Here is a 20,655-nt window from a genome sequence, read left to right on the forward strand (position 1 = left end):
TGCTGTTCCCCAAGTACAGTGCAGCCTTATTTGAATTCTTGACAGACACTGATAAGTGTGAAAAGAATAACTTTCTAGAGAAGCAGATGCAGAAGGCAGCTACTTTTCATCTAAAGGTGCTCAGTGCTCATCCAGTGGCATGATGTAGACCTTTCAAACTCCACATAAATAACACAGTTCAGAAGTATAGTACTACATTATTTTTGTCAGAGACATTGGTTAGTCTCATTCAGATCATATCTGCTTGTCAGGAAGTAGACTTGAACAAACAAATCAACACGAAACAAACCCACATGAAAAACACCCCAGTGCATTAAAAATTTCTCACTCTCTTTTGCTTCTAGAAACAGAAAGCGAGAATGAATTTCGTCCTTTGGATGAAAGGATAGATGAGTTTCACCCAAAAGCAACAAGAACTCTCTTCATTGGCAACCTGGAGAAAACAACAACCTATCATGACCTTCGCAACATCTTTCAGCGCTTTGGTGGCATAGTGGTATGTGAATTCTTTTTCTTCATTTTTTTCTATTTTTTCTTTTTACTATGTAGGGTATTATTGCACATTCTTTCTGTACAGACCTGTAAAATGCTACGAGTGGTGGTAAATCATGATGTCGATGACAGATAATTCAGTCCTTTTATAAGAATCTGAGTCATTCGTCTTGCTAGAATGTACCTGAAAGCTTTTCTTTGCATTTTGAGTGAAATCTTAGTGCAAGTGTATTGAGGAAATAACTTAGCAATAGAAACAGTCTTGGGAGCGTTCGTAAGAGACAAATCTTTCTGCTAGCTCAGAGGGTTTGCAAAAAAGCATAGCTGGGTAGTTTGGATATAAATATGCCTAGCGTTACTTTCACATTTAATCAGTAGGGCTCTGCGAAGTCTGCGTTTCCTGTTGATTTCTGAAACAAAGGGTTTAGTTGCTGCATGTGGCAGTAGCCATCAGCTATGACAGTCTGTTCGCTGACAATAGGGCAGAAGAGGCACTGAGCAGATGGATCGGTGATGACACATGCGGGATTTGGGTTTTCAGCTGAGCAGGCTGATCTGCATGAGATAGAACAGCAATCTTTCCCCTCTCCTCTCCTCACGCCACTTTCTATCAAGTCATATCAATATTGCATTTAAGAGAGATTTTCCAGAAAAGTAAAGTAATTATCTTCAGTGAGTATAATTAATTGAACCTGAGCTTCTGCACTAATAGTTTATTCTGTATACTCACTGTACCCTTCTGGTGGCTGTGGCTGCCTTATTTGTTCTGCGCTTAAATATTGTTGTCACTGTTGAGGTATCTGTAAAAAGAGGGGAGGCATGCTTCCATGTATGATGTGGGCAAACAAAGAATTTAGATTTTGTTATGTCTGGCAGCAATTGTGCATCCTGCCTTTGCTGTAATCTTGACATCAGCACTGATTTATGAATTCACAGTGTCTGTGGCTTAAACCCTTTTCTAATGTTATACCAGCTGAGCTGTCCTGATAAAGATGCTTATCAGTAGTAGTTCACTGTCTCTTAAATTGGTTTTTCTGTGAAATAGTGGTGTATTGTCAACATTATTAATCGGCCAGAATTCAGCAGCAGTGCTGCCCTGCAGAATTTCCATGAAAACTTACAAGCTTAGGTGCAAAAGGGACTAGCTTTATAACCTTTCCAGTGGATAGTGAGCAAAGTAATGGTGTTTTATTTGCCTGTCAGAAGAAATTGCTTGCCTAGGGTGAGTGGTCAGGTATAATTTGCCACAGTTGCAATAGTGCTACTTCAGACACTTGGAAATGTAGTCCTCCATTAGTATTCCATTTAAATCATTAGGCCAGGGCTATCGAATTCTAACAGTTGTGTAAATCTCCCTGTTTACTTCTGTTCTCCCAGCTAAAGAGTTCTTGGGAGAGACCTTATCAAACCGCTGCCTTGTCCCTAAATTTATTAACCATGAAATTAGTCTGTCCTGAATGTTGGAATGTTTGCTCTTAAATTCGTGTGGTAGCATTGGCATGTAGCTCACAAAGGGAAGCTTGTGCTATTTAAAAAAATAAAATGAAACACTTTACCTTCTATTTTCAGCTCAGAATGAATCATAACATCATGAGCTTGTTCAGAGGCTTTTGGTACATTTGCCAGTACTAGTGCTGAGCTTGAATGTTAACCAAATGTCAACTCCAGGCTTGCTGTTTTCAAAAAATCACTTAAAAGGAGCCTTTATTAGGCTTCCACAGCTTTCTTGTGACTGCACCTACTTTTGAATGGGCCCGTGGTGCCTTAGGATCCTTCAGTGATTTCACAGTGCTCAGAATTTTGGCTCTATTTTGCCTTTGCCACATCAGGGCCAGGTCAGTTCAAGAGATACATCCAGCATCACTTTCTGCTTCTAGGAATAGGATGCATCGAGTTTATTTGGAAAAAAGGCCCTGCTTGGCTCTTGGATCAGAAATGAGGATTGGAGCAGGTTGTTTTTTTTCCTCTTGAGCCTTTACAAGCAAAAATTAATATGTGTTTCTTTGATTCTGTGTTGTCTCTTCTTGACATATTAGCAAACCAAAGCTACTGTTTGTTGATCAGGTCAGGCTTCCTTCTGCGGGGTTGAATTTTAAGTCTGCATTATGAAGAGCTGTCCCTGCATCAGTAAGGATTTGGTTTTACCACTGAATGAGATACAACAGAGCAGCAAAGTTTTTTAACAGTCTACTAATGTTTAAATCCTCTCTGTGAAAGGAACATTAATTAAACAGAGAGCGTTGTGCCATGTGAGTCTCAGGAAAAAAAATCATTTAGATTCAGTTTACATTGTTGAATCTTCTTTTTCGCCTGTTGCTGACTGTCGATTGCTTTTTTTCCCCAGGATATTGACATTAAGAAAGTGAATGGTGTTCCTCAGTATGCATTCCTGCAGTACTGTGATATTGCAAGTGTGTGTAAAGCAATTAAGAAGATGGATGGGGAATATCTTGGAAATAACCGGCTCAAGGTAAAGAAACCCTCCCACGGACTGTATCCTTCTCCCTGCTACTTTTGTTTGTGGCATCAGAAGATATTTTGCATCAGCTTAGGCTATGGAAGTGAGATGTTTTTTTAATGCATAGGTCAGATTACAGTGTGACGTTTTCAACCACCACCAGATTTGGGATTAATCAGCACTGTTGCTGGCTGTCTCAGCAAGGAGGCCCAGATTGAGCAGATTTGGAGACTGACATTCTCTGGCTTGCAGAGGTACTGGTACTCCTTGAAGGCAGTGCTGGGAAGCTGTACCACTACTGACGATGAACAGAGGCTGTCAGTCCCCAGAGCTGTCAACCTGTCACCTTCCAGAAGCATTCAAATTGTACAAGAAACAAATGTTGTCAAACATTGTATTTGTTTAAGCATGCAGAATTATTTTCATTAATTGCTATTTGATTTTTGTCTTGCTTGCACCTGCGCGAGACGCTAATTTTAGAAAACCCATACAGATGACTAGCTTTCTTCAAATAACTCTTAATTAGGCGTGCTCTGTTCAGTTAGTTTAACACTTGTGAATTGTACTGATGGAAGTTTTGCCCTTTTGTGTTCAGCTGGGTTTTGGAAAGAGCATGCCTACAAACTGCGTGTGGTTAGATGGGCTTTCTACAAACGTTACGGATCAGTATTTAACTCGACATTTCTGCCGATACGGGCCTGTGGTAAAGGTAGGTGGGAGGCTTTGGTGTCTGGTTTGAAGTTGTTACTGTCTTCCTTTCTTCACATCCTGTCCTTTCAACCCCAACTGTCCAGGGCTTTATGGCTCAGATAGAGAAATTTTCTCTGGGGTGTAATTTGGCCTACAGGGATCTCTAGCTTTGCATCCTGTCGATCTGATACGTAGAGCAGTCTCTGCTGGTGTTTGGAGTGAGCCGAGATAACGAGTAGTGGAACCCACTTGTTGCTCTTGTGCAGTACAGTCTCTCCCCAACAAAATTTATCTAGAATGCTAACCACTGTAGGAACAGCAACCTAATTACCTAGTTATACTCATGCATGCTAATTATATAATTAGACACGACTATATTTTTTCATTAAACCAAAAAACGACTTCTTAAAAGCAGTTATGGTACTCACACTAACACAGGCATGTGAAAGAAAAGAGAAAGTCAACGACCGTGCAACATGCCCGCATTACACAGCGGGGGCACGTTCCCTGCATGCGGCCAAGCCCCGCCGCGAGCAGGCGTCAGAGATTTGTGCGCATGCTTCGACTTAAGCATGTGAGTTGTCCCGTGCGTTTCTGTTGGACAGTGATGTGCTTAAAGTGGGGCGATGTGTGCAAATCTTCGCAGGATCAGGGTCTTGCCTCCTTAAGAATTTGTGTGGGTTTGTGTTGCAGCTTTGACATTCTTTATTGTAGCCGTTGTTGCTTGAATAATAAGTCTGTGTTGCTAAAGGAAGCTAATATTTGGAAATTGGGCGTTTAGCAACTGAGTGGTACTGCAGACTGTGATAACAAAAACTGTTTCCATTTTGTGATTAAATGTTCCCTTTACCTTTTTTCCCCCCTAAAACGTATTGGAAAATTTTTCAAAAAATAAAAGTAAACAAAGCAAAACTACAAAACTCAGTCACCAGAGAAAAAAATAAAAGTAAAATACAGAAAAACAAAATAAAGGCATAATATACCTCAAGCCACAATATCCACAATTCAAAGCAGTCCCGTGTCCTTTATTGTCTCTTCATAACAATATGCCTCATCAGAAAAGAATGGAAATTTACCTTGCTAAAAATTATTTTCTTACTGGTATCCTCATGACTTAGGATTTTGTTGGGACTGACATTAAGTCCTGTGGATGAGGCTCTTATTTGGTTTTTGTTTTGTTTTTTTGTTTTTTACAGGTGGTGTTTGACCGCTTAAAAGGCATGGCCCTGGTTCTCTACAATGAGATTGAATATGCACAAGCAGCTGTAAAAGAGACCAAGGGGAGGAAAATCGGTGGGAATAAAATTAAGGTGTGCAGAATGACCTCCAAAAAAAAAAAGAAACAAATTGTATTTAGGCATTACCCCTTAAACGCTGGCATTTGCAGACTGCCAGTCAAAAGGAATATTTAGTGGGACAAGTATGTCCCAGATATCTAAGGCTTAAACGATTTTTATACTCGGCTTATCAAGATGTTAGGGTATCTTGAACTGTTACCTACAAAGCCTCTTCCAGTATTCTGCCGTTTGTTTTGCTGAACTTGTCTCTCTAAGCTCCTGAGTGTTGGTGTCCGTGTTACTGCCTCGTTCACCCGAATCCAAGGCAAGCTCTGTCCGTTTTTATGTTAAAGAGTGAAACCCGAGGGCTCAAGCTGGCCACAGCCATGAGGCGACAGCTTGCTGCCTGTCAGCTGCTGGTGCCCGTGGTGGCCTCGTCCTCGTGGTGGCCTTGTCCTCACGGTGGCTTCATCCTCGAGGCGGCATGGGCACGGCTGCCCAAACATGCGGCCTGCTCTAGTGGTGGCAGCTCCTGGCTCGTCACACAGGGGAAAACATGCACTGCTCTAAAAAATGGATGGAAAGTAGTGTTTCCTGGAGCAACACTAAGCATTGACAGATTCCGCTTGGATTTGGGTGAATGTGGTAAAACCTGTTACAAGTGTCCCATCGGTTCCGCTAAGTGGGGACGTGAGGTGTCAGCCAGCCCTCTGAATCATCTTCTTCTCCTCCTTTCTTCTCTCCTGAAGAGTGGGTAATGATTTCAAGCGTAATCTCTCATCTGGTGCATTAACCTAGCAACTTCACACCCCTTGGGGTTAGGAGTTGGATATACTATAGTTTCTAAGTGTGGTGGTTGAACATAAGTAGCCTTCATACGGGATAAAATATGTGGCCATTTAAAAAATTCATATCCTGTGTTTGTGGGTCTTGCTACTTAGCAACTTTGGAATAAGCAACACCCTTAATGTGTGTATGTCTGTTCTCCATTGCTATGGCTTGATGAATGTCTAGGCTGATTAAAAAAAACCCAAACACAAAACCAAAACAACAAAAAGCCCCTAGAACGTTAAAAAAAATTGCATTATGTGAAATACACTACCTTAAATCCATTCTAATCCTTCATTTTTGGCACCAGCTATGCCATTAGCTTCTTAATGTTGTCACACTTGGCTAGAAAACAGCCAATCTTCGAGCAGCTAGAATAGGGAGCTGCAATTCAGGATGCTTGGTTCCTTTCCCATCCCTGCTGTTGCCTTGGTATATAACCCCAGGCAAATAATGTGCAGCCTGAAATGGATTAATAATACTGACCTGCCTATAGCACCGTGCTGAGATATAAGGGACTTTGGAACTTTAAATGGAGTTGCAGCATTAAAAGCATCAATGTCATGATAATAGTGTGTATTTTTCCTGCTGGCTTACTGAACAGAAGCTTTTCATGTGCTTCTGGTCTTGCAGCTAAAACAACATACCCCAGCAAGGAGGTAATTATATAGAGATCCACACGGCTACACTGAGTTAAGAGGGAAAGGTCTTTTTTTCCTGGGGATGCATAGGGCCAGCTCTGAGAAGTGTTTGGCCTTTTTTCGTTAAATAGTATCATTAAATCAGTTTCGTTAAAGAGTATCATCCCCATTTTCAGTTCTGCTCCCATGTTCAGATTTTGCAGCAGATGGTGAAATGATGTTAAAATGGGCTGCTTCTGTCACTGAACGTGATTTACCTTTTATTTTTCAGGTGGATTTTGCAAATCGAGAAAGTCAGTTGGCATTTTATCATTCCATGGAGAAAACGGGTCAAGATATCAGAGACTTCTATGAAATGCTGGCAGAAAGAAGGCATGTGTCTAATACTTTTATTGCAGTCTCTTACTTTTCCAGCATTGCACAATTAAACTTTTTTTTCAGGCTATAATCATTAAACAAACATTTGGTTTTGTTCCTATCAGCTTCACCCTTCTTTTTAAAATTTTATTTAAAATATTCTATTTGTGTGTTTTACCTTCTCAACTTTTTTTTTTTTTAACTTGGTTGGCCAGGCTTGAGCTGCACGTGATAAAGGCAGGCAGGAAATCACACATCTGAAGTGCAGTTGGTAACTAAAATTTGTATTTAGGTGGAGGTTTCAGCCATCTGCATGATGTACGTTCGGTATTTAGGTTACGGTGATGGGTCATCAGGACACAGCTGTGAGTCATTCATCATTTGCTAAGAATGCAAAGAATAGTTTATCTGTAATGCCTTAACCCATACCCTCAGGAGTAATGTATATGTTAACAGGTTATGTATATAGTCTGATAAGCTACTGCTGCTCATCTCTTAAGCAGAGTAAAATTTAGTCTTCCACCTACTCCCTTCAAGAGGTCAGTTTGTTAACTTGATAAACAATAAAATACAATTGAGGGTGCTTTTTTTTTTTTGACATGAAAAATGTATTCTGTGTTGATGTCCTTCTGCAGCATCTGTCATGTTGGTGTCTGGCCATTTTGTGTAGGCTGCAAAGGCTTGTGTTCCCCCTGAATGGTCACTTACGCCTGCAGACCCTGGCTGAAAGCAGCCAGCACAGAAGCACTCTGCATTTTGTTCTTTTTTTCCCTCCAGTGACTGAATAGAACATCAGTGTTTTTATTACTAGTGACGGTGGTGAAGGCTGAAAAGCAAAACATTTTCTTTTTGTGGGGCTGCGTTTTTATTACCTTCAGAGGCTGGCTTAATTGTTAGGGTTCTGTTTCACCTACGAATAAGCCCAGTGTGACACTGATTGTACCTGTGTGCTAGATAAATTTAATGTTTTTTTATAGCAAAATAGATTGAACTAACATACATGCAAAATTGCCAGATTTAAAAGTGAAGAGGGTTTAGAAATTGGCAATCAGGATTTGCATAATGGAAATAAATGTGTGCATTCCCCAGTCTTTGCCAGATGTTGTGATGTGCCAGCAAGCAGTCAGCAGTAATTTCCTCTGAACAACACCAAATTGAGAAAAGAGTAGTGCATTTTCAGATGTCTTTTAATGCACAGAAGTCAGCTGGGCTTGTCTTTGCTGTGAAATAATTCTGAGTTGTACACTTTCTGGAACAACTTGATACTTGGGTACATGCTAGTCTTGTTTTTCCTTTTCTGTCATTATGTTCACATAGTCATTACTAGACACTTAGGAGTAATGAATCACGGAGTGATTGAGCGAGCTCTGCAGTGTGTCTCGTCATTCTGCATCTTCCAGTCTTCCAAGCTCCTTCTGGCAGTTCATGGTCCATAGCAATGATGCTAAGAACTGCACTAACCAGGTTCTCTTAAGTTGTGGTTGTACCCAGTCTAAATAGGACCCAAAGAAAAATAATTGTTGCTTTAACATCAGAGAATGCACTGATGATTACATTATAGAATAATATCCCCAGGTTAATACAGCACTAATCTCAGATCTTCCCAAAACCAGAGTACTGTGCGTGCCTTCAGAAAATCTGGAAGTGTTCTTTTCCACAGCCACTACAAAACCCAGATCATGTAGTGTTTCACCCTGAATAGACCGATGTGAACTTGAGGATATCCAGTTCTCCACAGTCCGTGGGCTGTGAGAATATAAATGGGATTTCTTGAGTGGGAGGCTGGAGGCTGGAATGTCTTTGGAATATCTTTGTGTGAGGTTGAGTTTTGTAATATCACAACTGTTCAAAGCTGCCTGGGGTTTCTTGCTGTTACTCAACAGCCCTGAAGGAGCGATGACTCCAGGGGCAGAGTGCAGGTGGAGCGATGCGAGGTGCAGAAGGGCCATTTATCGTATGAGCCTCTTAATAGTTCATAAATTATTCAGTTGTGGAGGAGACTGCTTGGACGTGTGGAGTAGCCAGTCTCTCCTTTGTTTCTGTCATCAAATTGTTACTAAATACAAATGGTGCATTTTGAATCTGTTTTTGTATTTGTTGATTAAAATGAAAAGTTAACAAACATGGCAACTCCCTTTTTCATATCCATCTACCCACAGCTGCCTTTCACAACATCCTACTTTGCTTGCAGAATGTTTTTTTTTTTGTCTTTGGTGGGTGTTTAGCCCAGTATTTCTTTGTGTATTATTGTTTTGTTGTACATTTCTTACAATGTGGAAGCTACCAGCTTTCAGCATAAAACATAAACTATGAAGCTAAATTAGCCTATGTGAAATAGAGCATGTAAAATGCTCTGTAATGGTGGAAAATGGGAATACCAGCTCTGTGCCTCCCGTGTATACTACCCCTTATGCCAAAGAGTCATGTTCAGTGTTAGAAATGGTTTATTTTTGCAGTTTGGGGGTATCGAGATAATAATGCTAGTTGCTTGATAAATTTTGCTAAGTGCTTCCTAAGAATTCACCTGCTCTCACGAACAGGCTGATTTTTTTGTTGACTTGGTCTGTAAATAGGCAATGTCAGCATATCACATGCAGTAAAGGAGTTAATTTTGGAATTAAAAGATCACTTAAAGAGTTTAGGATTTTTAAAGAAATCTTATTACCACTTCACTGCTTAGCCACGAAGAAGTTCCAACTCTGAATTTTGAGTTGACTCGTGTTTTCAGAGGTAGGTAGAAACTGTCTCTGCTTCTTGAGGTAGGGTGTTCTCCACCATGACAGGCTGTGTGTTTGCACAGGTGCTGTGCAGGTTTTACCTTAATTTAATGCAGCATTTGAATTTGGCAAAAATGAAGCAGTAAGGCTGATGAAAAGATACTTGGCAAAGCTGTCATTAAATGACCAATTAAGGGCATACAGTGTTTGAAGCTAACAAAGCATTTAATCCACTGTGCGCTGATTCATTGTTGTTAAATCTCTCTGTGCAGCTGTGTACAGTTGCCTTGATACACATATAAAGAAATTATTGTAAAATTATCCCCCTGCATGGCATAGAAGGCAGTACTGCAGTACATTGGTTGAGAGGGAAAACTAATCACCCTGTTGTTTTTATTTTTGGCAGAGATGAAAGAAGAGGATCTTACGAATATGCCCCTGATCGTACTTACTACGAGACTGTTAGGACTCCTGGGACATATCCTGAAGATCCTCGACGAGAATATCCAGCTCGAGGCAGAGAATTTTACGCAGAATGGGATCCCTACCAAGGAGACTACTACGACCCACGATACTACGATGACCCACGCGAGTACAGGGATTACAGGGGCGATCCATATGAGCAGGATATAAGGGAGTACAGTTACAGGCAACGGGAGAGGGAGAGGGAGAGGGAACGGTTTGAATCCGATCGCGACAGAGATCACGAGAGGAGACCAATTGAACGTAGCCAGAGTCCAACGCACTCCAGGCGTCCGCAGAGTCCTGGAGCATCTCCCTCACAATCAGAAAGGCTGCAGAGCGATTCAGAGAGGAGGATCTACAGCAGATCATCAGATCGCAGTGGAAGCTGCAGCTCTCTGTCTCCTCCACGATACGACAAGCTTGACAAAGCCCGTGTAGAACGCTACGCAAAAAACGAAAAAACAGAGAAGGAGCGAGCTTTCGACCAGGAGAGAGTTGACAAAGACAAACGCTTGGTGAGAAAGGAAAAGCCAGAAAAACTAGAAAAGGAGAAAACTGATAAGCAAAAACGAAAAGCAAAACTCCATTCTCCCAGCTCTCAGTCTTCTGAAACAGATCAAGAGAATGAGAGAGAGCCCAGCCCTGAAAAATTAAAGGGTAATAGTAAACAAAGTAAAGAGAGAGGTGACAAAGAAGGGACAGCTAAAAACCGCCTAGAACTAATGCCCTGTGTCGTGTTGACCCGAGTAAAAGAAAAGGAAGGGAAAGTTATTGATCAGCCTGCTTTGGAGAAACTGAGAGCAAAGCTTGACAACGACACTATGAAGTCCCCACTTCTTGAGCAAAAAACACAGGCATCTCAAGCTGAGCAAACAAAGTCTGATCAGTCTAAACTGGAACCTGTCAGAACCAAGGTACAAAAAGAGAAAGCCCTTGCCAGTCATGTAGAAGTGGTTGATAAGGAGGGAAAATTGAAACCCAAAAAGCACTTGAAGACAGAGCAACCTTCTGAGGGGGCAAATGCAGTGGATTTAGATAAGCTGGAGGCTCGTAAAAGGCGTTTTGCGGATGCAAATCTGAAGCCTGACAGGCAAAAACTGGAAGCGAAAAGAAGCAGCCAAGATGAGGAGGATACACGCATGGCTTTGAAAAAGCAACTTGATACAACAGCTTCATCTAGAGAAGCGACAGTGTTAAGGGAAGGAGAATTAGAGAGAAAACCCCCAAGGAAGGAGATGCTTAAAAGGGAATCTAAAAAAATGAAACTGGAAAGACTTATTCCTGTTACTAGTCCCAAAGAAATTCAGGAGACTCTTAATGTTGGTGGGATTGGCATGCGTCCCACTCTAGATCTGCAGGCGAGGCTGATTGAGGCAGCTGATGAGCCAGTAGAAGTTCAAGAACTCCCTTCTAAAAAATTGAATCCAGTAAAACCCCAGCATAAACAAGCACAGCTACTAGATGAACAAGGAACTGAGAGAGAGGACGCAAGGAAGAATTACGCTGGTCTTCCTGAAGATGCAGCTGACCATAAGCTTGGCCAAGAGAAACCTCAGTCAACTGATACAGAGGAGAAAATTGGCATTGACATTGACCACACACAAAGTTACAGGAAACAAATGGAGCAAAGTCGCAGGTTAAAACAGCAGCTGGAAATGGAGATAGCAAAATCTGAGAAGTTCGGCAGTCCAAAGAAAGATGTAGATGAGTATGAAAGACGGAGCTTGGTCCATGAGGTGGGAAAACCTCCGCAAGATGTCACCGATGACTCTCCACCAAGTAAAAGGAAAAAGACTGACCAATTTGACTTTGAGATTAGCACTAAAAGAGAAAGAAACTACAGAAGTTCTCGTCAGGTGAGTGAAGACTCTGAGAGGACATCTTGTTCACCTAGCATCAGACAATTCCCTTTCCACGAAGATGACGACACACTAGATTCTCCGAGGCTAATGCCATTAAAGGAAACCAAAGAGTCACCTAAAATAGAAGAAAAGGGTCTTTCATACTCCAATATGACTGTGAGGGAGGATTCTCTGAAATTTAATCCTTATGATTCCAGCAGGAGGGAGCAGATGGCAGAAATGGCTAAAATAAAACTGTCTGTCCTGAGTTCTGAAGATGACTCAAGCAGATGGGAAACACAAGTGAAACAGGAGCCTGGTAGAGTTGATATCAGCTTTCCAAGCAGCATTGTCAAAAGAGATAGCATACGCAAGCGGTCTGTACGAGACCTGGAACCAGGGGAGGTGCCTTCAGACTCAGACGATGACAGTGAAAACAAGCCCCATTCTCCGAAAGCCTCGTCTTTGTTAGAGAGTTCTAGATTATCTTTTTTATTAAGGGACAGAGAAGAGAAGTTCCGCGAAAGAGAGGAAAGACTGTCAAGTTCTCTAGAAAGAAACAAATTTTACTCTTTCGCATTGGACAAGACAATCACACCGGACACAAAGGCCTTGCTTGAAAGAGCTAAATCACTCTCTTCCTCCAGAGAAGAAAACTGGTCCTTTCTAGACTGGGATTCAAGATTTGCTAGTTTTAGAAATAATAAAGACAAAGAGAAAGTCGACTCTGCACCGAGACCTATTCCATCTTGGTATATGAAAAAGAAAAAAATCAGGACTGATTCAGAAGGTGGAAAACTGGATGATAAGAAAGAAGACCATAAAGAAGAAGAACAAGAGAGACAGGAACTGTTTGCTTCTCGTTTTTTGCATAGTTCAATCTTTGAACAGGACTCTAAGCGCCTGCAGCATTTAGAGAGAAAAGACGATGATCTTGACTTCATTTCTGGTAGATTGTATGGGAGACAATCTTCCTCTGATGGGACTAACAGTGCAGCTGATTTGGTGCAAGAACCAGTTGTTCTTTTCCACAGTAGATTTATTGAACTAACGCGAATGCAGCAAAAAGAAAAGGAGAAAGACCAGAAACCCAAAGAAGTGGAAAAACAGGAAGATAAAGAGAATCGGCCCAAAACACCAGAAACGGTTCCTGATAGTAAAGAACCAGAACATAAAACTTCCTCAGTGGTTGGTCCTTCCCCAGTCGCTGCCTTACCGCAGGATCCAGCACCAGTTGCTTCTGAGAAGGTAGCGAATGAAAAAATAGTAGTGGAAACAGCTTCTGTAAAAGAAGAAAAACCATCTGAGCCTGCTTCTACAGCAGAAGAACAAAAACCTTTTCCTGAGCTTGCTGCTCCTGTCAAAATTGAACCACCTGAGCAAACTGAACCTCCGCCAGTCATCGAAGCTAGTAAAGAAGTTGTTCCTACAACTCTGGCACCGGAGGAAGATGCTGTAGCAACAGAGCATCCTTCATACTTGGATACCAAGCCTCCTACTCCTGGAGCTTCGTTTTCTCCAGGAGACATCAGTGTAGATCCAGAACCTGAAGTTGCCCAGTCGGTTCCACCTCCACCTAAGCTAGTTCAGAAGTCTGATGAGGCTGCTGAACCTAAGGAAGAAAATCCTCTGCCTTCCTCCAATGCTGATGCTAGCGTGAGTCAAAAGGTGGAGGCAGCTGTTGAGGTGCTGCCTCCCGTTTCTGACAATGATATGGAAGTTGAACCTCCAGTTGTTGTAAAAGATAAAAAGTCCTACAAGAGTAAACGCTCCAAGACTCCTGTGCAGGCAGCCACAGCTAGCATCACAGAAAAGCCCGTCACGAGGAAGAGCGAAAGAATTGACCGTGAAAAACTCAAAAGGTCAAGCTCTCCTCGTGGGGAAACGCAGAAGCTTTCTGAATTGAAAGTGGAAGCAGAGAAAGTTTCAAGGAATGCTGCTAAATCCCCTAGTTCTGCTGCAGAGCCAGAAAACGTGGAGCCAAGCTTGCCCATAGGCCGAACGAGGCGCAGAAACGTACGGTCAGTCTATGCCACCACAGGAGACAATGAAGGCCCATCTCCTGTGAAGGACTCTGTGGAGGTCACTAGATCCACCAGGAAGAGAGGGGAAAAGGAACCGCAGGAAACAGTGACAACCGTTCCTACAACCCCAAGAAGAGGAAGACCTCCAAAAACCCGCCGTAAGCCGGAGGAGGAGATCTCTCCAATAAAGACAGAACCGGTGCAACAAGAGGTGGAGGAGACTGAAACTAAAGAAGCTGTGGAAGCTCCAAAGCCTGTGGAGGGCTGGAGGTCTCCTAGATCCCAGAAACTGACACACAGTCACTCATCGGCTGCGACTAGCCAGCAGGGGAAGAAAGGGAAGAACGAACCGAAAGCCGATATCTCGGCTGAATCTGAAGATGCTGCTGAAAGGAGCGGTCAGGAATCGAGTGTTAGTGACAACAGCAATAAAGCAAAAGCAACTGAGAAAGAACTGACAGCAAGTGAACAGAAACGTGATAGGAAAGAACTGGATGCAGAGAAAAACCAGCTAGAAATCCCCACAGTTGAGATTATTGAGAAGAAGCCAGTGCCAGAAAAGGTTACGAAATCCAAAAGGGGAAGGTATAAAAATACCAAAACTGTTGTAGATAAAGCATCCGTGTGTCTCAAAAATGTAGAAATACGCCTCAACGTTGATGAAGTCAAGGGCGCCTTGCGGCCAGCTGAGGAAGAGGCAGAGCCCGTGGCGGTGTCACCGGCAAAAATCAAAAGCCCCCCAAAGGAGGATATCTTGCCACCCCATTTTGCTAAGAATGAGGTAGAAGATTCATTCCAAGAAACAGAAAAAGAGGTGATGCGGGAGCCAAAGCAATCCCCTGAAGCTGCCCAATTAGCAAAACAGATTGAGCTCGAGCAGGCTGTGGAGAATATTGCAAAACTCACCGAAACTCCTCCGTCAATTACTGCCTACAAAGAGCCGACGGCAGACGTGTCTGAAGTTCGTCAGGAGGAGGAAGGAGATAAACCCGCCCATCAGGCTAGTGAAACAGAGCTGGCAGCAGCTATCGGCTCCATCATCAATGATATTTCTGGGGAGACGGAAAGCTTTCCTGCACCCCCCACCTATCCCGCCGAATCAGAAGCGGAAATCCCGGCTGAGCCACTGGTATTACCGTCACCTCGGGAGGAAATGGAGCCTGAGACCGATCAGGCAGTGAACAACATCCTAGAAACAGAAGCTGCTGTTGAGCCCCCGGTGCAGCCGGTTCCCGGCTCTGCCCCGCTGGTGGTGGAGACGGAGAGCAAGGACACAGAAGTCAGCTTCAGCGAATCGTCAAACTCCGCGCAGGAGGCCGAGACCCTACAGGAGGCTGAAGTCGCTCGGAAGGAAAAAGGCCGTCAGAAAACCACACGGCAGAGACGCAAAAGGAGCACGGGCAGAAAGGGCGATGCCACTGAAGTCAACGCTTATGAGCCAGAGAGAGTGCAGAGCAAGTCTCCCCCCGCCAACGAAGTAAAGGCAAAACCTGAAGAAGCCTTGAAGGAGGAAAAGCAACCTAAAGCTGCTGCTCAGGTAGCTGTGGAGCCAAACACTTCCGACGCCAGCAAGGCTGCAGCCGTGGATGTTGCCATCACTGTGCCCGAGGCTGTCGCTGAGAGCAGCGCCTCTCCCAAAGCTCCCGCGCCGGCTCCTCTGGAGCTGGCTGCCCCGCCAGTCCCTGTCGACGAGGGGAGTCAGAGTGCGTTCAAGATACGGTCGCCCATCGAGAACGCGCCCATCACACCGCCGAGCGCCCCGAATGCAGCCGTACCCACCATTCCTTCAGCAGCCGTGGCCAAGCTGCCCACCCCAGTGCCCACTGCTATTGTCCCCCTCCACTCCAGCGCTGCCAAGGTGCCGGAGTGGATTGTAAGGCACGAGGAGCCCCGTGCCCGTTCCACACCACCGCCCGCTCTTCCCCCTGACACAAAGGCCTCGGATATTGATACAAATTCGAGCACTTTGAGGAAGATCCTCATGGAGCCCAAATATGTCTCGGCAACGAGCATAACCTCCACGCATGTGACAACGACGCACGCTGAGCCGGTGAGCGCGCCCCGCTTGGAGGAGGCACCTCTCCACCCTGCCGTAGAGGCCATAAAACCAGTTTCAGAGGAGAAGCCAGCAGTTCCTGTCACTAACGCTTTGGACCCACCGGTGGCCGAAGCACCAGTGTTCAGTGAAAAGGAAAAGATAAGTACTGTGATTGCTCCCAAAGCCACTTCTGTTATAAGCAGAATGCCCCACAGCGTTGACCTAGAGGAGGCTCCGAGGATCACCTTGGTGAAGCAAGCTCCCCAGACCCAGACGTGTCTTGTTAATGCCCCCTCACCAAAATTTAAACAGAGGTCAAGCACAAATGACAACAGTAGGTTTCATCCGGGATCGATGTCTATCATTGAGGATCGGCCTGTAGAGACTGGGTCCAGCCCAGGACTGCGGGTAAACACGTCAGAAGGTGTTGTGCTTCTGAGCTACTCGGGACAGAAGACGGAAGGCCCTCAGCGAATTAGTGCAAAGATCAGTCAGATTCCCCCAGCCAGTGCTGTCGACATAGAGTTTCAGCAGTCTGTATCCAAGTCTCAGATTAAACAGGAGCCTATTACTCCATCTCAGCCGACGCCAAAAGGCTCTCAGACCTCCACGGGTTATGGGACTGTTTCCACCCACTCTTCTTTGGTACTAGGAACGCAGCCTTACAATACGTCACCCGTGATCTCCTCTGTCAAACAAGAGCGCGCTACCTTGGAGAAGTCCGACTCAGCCCACCTTTCTGTCCAGCCTCCGGCCTCTCAGCCTGGCAAGGTCCTCACGCAGACTGTAAACACTCCACCTGTGCTGGTTCACAACCAGATGGTCGTGAACAAAAAACTGCCTGATCCGGCTGCTCTGAAAGTGGAGACCAAGACCCTGCAGCCCTCCAACCTGAGTCCCGGAGTCAGTCCTCACCACCCTTCCCTCTCTGGGAAGATGCATTCGGAAGCGAACCACGTCAGCTCGGGACCCAGCACCCCAACCGAGCGGGCTATTTCGCACTTGGGGGTCACCAAACAGGAGCCGCACTCGCCACGTACGAGCGGGCACTCACCGTCACCGTTCCCACGGGCTTGTCATCCTGGCAGCACGTCGTCTCCGGCTTTGTCAAGCAGCACACCGGTCATGCTGGCGCCGGGAATCCCTGTGCCTCAGTACATATCCAGCATGCACCCGGAGCAATCCGTCATCATGCCCCCACACAGCGTCACGCAGACTGTATCCCTGGGCCACCTGTCCCAAGGAGAGGTGAGAATGAACACCCCTCCTCTCTCCGGTATTCCTTACGGCATACGCCCAGAAGCGCTCCACTCCCCCAGAGCTGCTCTGCAACCTCAGATAGAAATTAAACCTCAGCGATCCAGCACGCCCCAGCCAGCGCCGATAAGAGACATCGTCATGCCCCCTCTGTCTTCTCAGCATCCCCCCGAGGAGGAGATGCACTACCACCACACCACGGTGTGCAGGGGGCCAGCCCCCGTCCAGCCCGACGTGCTGGTGATGCAGCCGGATTACCGCATGCACCCCACGAGCATCAGGCTGGACCAGTACAACGTCCCCCGGGATGTGAGGATGATCATGCACCCCCACATGGCCGCGGTGGGTGAGCACCACTCGGAAACCAGACAATCCCGAACACCCGAAGGGGCTGTGAAAACGCCCCCTGTCAGCAAGACCCCGCAGCCTGGGAAAGAGACGCCCAAGTCCTCCGAAAGCAAGATGGCCCACTCTCCTCACAGCGAGCCCCGGCTCCTCAGCGTCCCTTCCAGCAGCCAGCTCCCTGGGCTGCCGCTGACGCAGCCGGTGGTGGTACCTCACGGCGTACAGATCATGCACCCCGCGGGCAGCTCCTTTCACGACTACCGGTCTGTGTACGGCGACATGAGGAATTACCACACGGCAGCGCAGCTCGGGCATCCGCAGTTCCCGGGCGCGTCGCCCATCGGGCTGCCTTCCCGGAGCATGACCCCGTCTCAGGTGAGAAATGCGGCTGTTCCTTCTCCTCCTGCTGAAATCACAAACGTTGTGAGCTCATGGCAGCCCCAGTGCGTTTCTGCATGATCGCAGGAGCTGAACTGAGCTCTCTGTGTGGGTACAGTCTCCCAGCCCAATTTAAGTTTGTCCCCAAAAGCACGAGAGGACTCAATTTTGTTTTGGAAATAGGGGTTGAAGTAAAGAAACGTGTTTTGTTAACCATTCTAGGACTCAAAAAAACAGAAAGCGTGATGCCTGCCTGGGGGTTTCTAGAGGAAGAGGTCCTGGGGGGAGAACTGTCAGCATCAAGGTGGCGCATGGGTCCGACAAGCTTCCTGGGATGGATGGCATGGTCGGGGCTGCAGAGCAGGGCCAGGGGGATGTGATTCCAGCTCTCAGGTGTGAGCGAGGGCTGCTGGCCTGGGGAGGGGAGGCTGGCCCAGGCACTGCTGCAGCAGGGCAGGTGCGCGCAGTGGTGTGGAGATGTGCTCACACGGTGTCCTGGCAGCCTTATCGGTGAACCAACAAGCTCTGATACACCCACGGCCTGAAACGTTTCCTTTGTCCCCCGCCGCCTGCTTCCCAGGGTCTCCCGGAGGGCGAGCACTCGCACCCCAGCCAGCCCGGACGCAGCAAGACTCCACAGATCTCCCAGGACCCCAAGGGCCCGCCGGCAGCGGGGCCCGAACAGAGTCACCACCCCACTGTAAATAGGCATGCAGCGCAGATAGACCCTCACGTCCACCTGCAGAGGGCACAAGCGGACACAGGCCAGACCTCCTACCCTTCGCCTGTTGCCATTTCGATGAAACAGGAGCTTCCGTCACCCCACCAACCTCAGGCAGTTCCCAAGCAATCGCTGTTCATCCCGACGACGTCGGGCCCCGGGGCCCCACCAGGGCTGTCCCTCAACCGCCCTGAGCCCCAGTCCGCCCTGAAACAGGATCCGTCTCCTCACCCTGTTTCGCAGAGACCTGTGGATATGGTTCAGCTTCTGACGGTAAGCATTGCTCCATCGTCGTCTTCTGGCCAAGGAGCTGCGCGCTCTTTGCTCAGTGTCGGGAGAGAAATAGTCAGTGAGGTTCTGCCAAGCTCCCCTCGTGTGTGGCATCAAAATTTAACATCTCTTGCATCAGATGCTTCAGATGTGGCGAATGCGCTCATCTGTCTGCTTCCTGGGTTGTTCCTGTCCCCGGTGAATTCTTAGCTGTGTTCACATTTACATGGCATTTACTGGAGCCTCAGCGTGCCGTTAACGCCGTGGTGAACGGAGTGAGAGCAGCTTATGCTTCTCTCAGTCATGTTTCAAACAGCCTGCAGGCTCAGGCAGGCAGTGCTGCATCATTTTTACAGTCAGCTGCTCCTGGGAAGGTGATGAAAAGAAAGAGTGATGGTGTATTTTATTTAAAGAAAAAGACACCCTCCCAAAGGCTAGAAACAGGATGACAGAGAGGAGGGAGAAGGCTTAGGAACAGGCACGTCTGAGAGCGCTGACCAGGAGCCGAGAGTCGTGTTCAGCACCACATATTTCCTGTGTAACCTTGAGCAACTCTCCTGGTGCTGCTGTTTCTAAATTCTCCATTTGTAAAAGAGAAAATAACATTTGGTAAGAGCCCTGCTCTGACTCGCGCTGTGTGGGAGGCTGACATCGCTTGTGAAAGATGGGGAAGTGCTCTGATGTTACGATGAAGGGAGCCACCCAGGCATCGCGGCCAGCTGGAAATAAAAGGACTGAGTTACTGATTTAGCAGGGCCTAACCCAAGCCTGGACTGGCGCGTACGAAGGGCGATAAGATGTTACATCAGTGCCAAGTGCTTAGAACAAAGCAGTGGTGTCTTAATTGCCTGTGAAAGTATTAGAGGCAAACGAGCAGCTCAGATGGGGTTTCCGTCACAATTAAGATCCCTCTTGAACAGAGGAAAGCGCTTCTTGTGAGTTCCGTTTGTTCGTTCGTGCTAAGATTTCTTCTCCCTCTCTCTGCAGAAATACCCAATTGTGTGGCAGGGCCTTCTGGCGCTAAAAAACGACACGGCTGCTGTCCAGCTCCACTTCGTCTCTGGGAACAACGTCCTGGCGCACCGCTCCCTGCCCGCGCCGGAGGGAGGCCCTCCGCTAAGGATCGCGCAGCGCATGCGCCTGGAGGCTTCGCAGCTGGAGGGCGTCGCGCGCAGGATGATGGTATGGAGCGGGCGGCGGGGCTGGGGGCGGGCGAGGCTGCCTGCTCGGGAAGATAAACCTAGCAAAACCCACCGCTTCTCCCTTTTTTACTCGGTTCGTGCTGCTTTGGGATCCTGGTAATAGCTGCGTACTTCCTTTGGCCCTGCGTGTAATGCAGGTTGCGGGTGGTCACTCTGCATTCAGGTGAGAGAAAAAGAGTCAGGAAACTACCTTTGAAAAGTCACCCGTCCTTCAGCCACGGAACAAACTCTGCTGGCTCTGACCTGGCGGAGTGGCGTGGAAGGTGGGAGCCACGGAAGCGAGTCGTTTTGGTCCCATTTGCCATCTCCCAGCTGGCCGAGCTGTCAGCACATCTTTCGCAACACCCGCACAAACTTCGAAGGAGTTCAAAGAGGGGATTTTCCACCAAGGGCTTACAGATAATGAATGTACGTCAGGAATGGGCCTGTTCCAAGCAAACATTTGACTTAATTGCTGTATTTTCTTTCCAGGTGGAGAGCGATTACTGTCTGTTACTGGCCTTGCCTTGCGGACGAGACCAGGAAGATGTAGTGAATCAGACTGAGTCACTTAAGGCTGCGTTCATCAGCTACCTGCAGGCTAAACAAGCTGCAGGAATCATCAACGTTCCCAACCCTGGCTCTAATCAGGTATTGGCAAGGAAAGTGGTGAAA

At 46.4% G+C, this 20,655-nt stretch overlaps 1 protein-coding gene across 3 annotated transcripts in view; it reads left to right on the forward strand.

Moving 5' to 3' along the window:
- The window catches only part of SPEN (spen family transcriptional repressor), a 66,158-nt gene that overhangs the window by 43,249 nt on the left and 2,254 nt on the right, over positions 1-20,655 (forward strand). For 2 of the 3 annotated variants that reach the window (XM_080564381.1, XM_080564382.1), the window contains 8 exons: positions 345-496; positions 2,837-2,962; positions 3,546-3,659; positions 6,658-6,758; positions 9,867-17,805; positions 18,389-18,802; positions 19,787-19,981; positions 20,473-20,631. In XM_080564381.1, the coding sequence (XP_080420507.1) occupies positions 345-496; positions 2,837-2,962; positions 3,546-3,659; positions 6,658-6,758; positions 9,867-17,805; positions 18,389-18,802; positions 19,787-19,981; positions 20,473-20,631 (9,200 nt within the window). Of the gene's footprint in view, positions 1-344; positions 497-2,836; positions 2,963-3,545; positions 3,660-4,836; positions 4,951-6,657; positions 6,759-9,866; positions 17,806-18,388; positions 18,803-19,786; positions 19,982-20,472; positions 20,632-20,655 lie in introns of all 3 variants that reach the window. The other variant, XM_080564380.1, reaches the window with a different exon arrangement.

Source organism: Anser brachyrhynchus (assembly GCF_964034855.1).
Source record: "Anser brachyrhynchus genome assembly, chromosome: 21".
Classification (NCBI taxonomy): domain Eukaryota; kingdom Metazoa; phylum Chordata; class Aves; order Anseriformes; family Anatidae; genus Anser; species Anser brachyrhynchus.